General features: G+C 56.1%; 1 protein-coding gene and 1 long non-coding RNA gene across 2 annotated transcripts in view; one reads left to right on the forward strand and one right to left on the reverse strand.

Moving 5' to 3' along the window:
• The window catches only part of LOC117151962, a 6,878-nt gene extending 6,574 nt beyond the window's left edge, over nt 1-304 (forward strand). Inside the window, exon 3 of the long non-coding RNA XR_004462146.1 lies at nt 292-304. This is a non-coding gene — a long non-coding RNA (uncharacterized LOC117151962). The remainder of the gene's footprint in view (nt 1-291) is intronic.
• The window catches only part of LOC100742874 (box A-binding factor), a 17,649-nt gene that overhangs the window by 8,157 nt on the left and 8,339 nt on the right, over nt 1-1,153 (reverse strand). Inside the window, 2 exon segments of the mRNA XM_024369349.2 lie at nt 330-659; nt 742-884. Of these exon segments, the coding sequence (XP_024225117.1) occupies nt 330-659; nt 742-884 (473 nt within the window).

A 1,153-nucleotide genomic window follows, 5' to 3' on the forward strand; every position in this document is an offset into this window, starting at 1 on the left:
CAGCCGTAACGCGACACTTTTCGTCTTTCGAGCGACACGGACGGCCAGCGAGTCGACGATACGCGTAAACGTAAATACCGTTTGACGTCGAGCCGTTTGTTCGCGCGGAATCGTTCGAGCAGCGTGTTCGCGAACGAGCGCTTGGCAAGTGACGACGCGTAAGGAATCGAAGGAACGAAGGGAAAGGGAGGGAAAAGAGAGGAGAGGGAAAAGGGGGCGAAAGGAAGAAAAACGGGGTGAGACGAAAGCGCGATTCCAAAAGGAAGAGAAAACACCCGACGAAGAGTAGAGAGAAAAGAAAACGCAAGAGACGAAGGAAGCGTACTTACTTGTGCTAAGGCTGGCAGTGGCTGTCAGCTGATGTTGCGCCGGGGTCGACGGAGAGTTGACGACGGGTTGTCGCCTGGAAGGAGCGGCGTATTGAGTGGCCAGGGTGTCGTTCGAAGGCGAACCGTAGCTCCAGGTCGAAGGTTCCACGGTGGCTCCTACTCCGGTGGTGTTTTGCTGCGTGGAATAAGAGGGGCTGTATCCTCGAAAACTCGGCCGACCGCAGAACGGTTGCGAAAAGGCTGGCAGGGCCTGATGAGTCACCGTACCCGAGGATTTGCCGCTGCTGCCGTAATCCTCAGAAATTGCGGAAAGGCCTGTCGTCCCTAAGCCTGTCGTTCGAAATATCGGTCGTCGATCAATCTTCGTCCTCGCTCGCTCTTCGTTCGTCGTCGAATACCACGATAAACTTACCTTGAGCGTTCCATAACTGCTGCGGCGTGGCTGTCAATTCCGTGGGGTTGCCGGTCATGTAAGGAAGTCCGTAAGCACCAGCGGTTCCTGTCGCGCTAGCCGCGGCCATACCGGTCACGCTGCTCATCGAACGATACAAGGGACTGAAACAACACGATGATACACGCTCGATCGTACAGACTGCATGTTTAGCGAGGAGAGCAGCAGCCAGGCGAGGATGATGCACACGCCCCTGCCCTTGGGAATTCGTGCGATCCGATTTGATTTACGATCGGGTCGAGGCAAAGAGGAAATTCGGAAGAGGAAAGGGGGGGGGGGCGAACGAAAGGCATACACGACGGAAAGCAAAAAAGGAAACCTCGGCGACACGGGCTCGCTAATGTTTCGCGGGAGACCGGAAACCGGAGAACCG

Source organism: Bombus impatiens, unplaced genomic scaffold, assembly GCF_000188095.3.
Source record: "Bombus impatiens unplaced genomic scaffold, BIMP_2.2 scf_0549, whole genome shotgun sequence".
Classification (NCBI taxonomy): domain Eukaryota; kingdom Metazoa; phylum Arthropoda; class Insecta; order Hymenoptera; family Apidae; genus Bombus; species Bombus impatiens.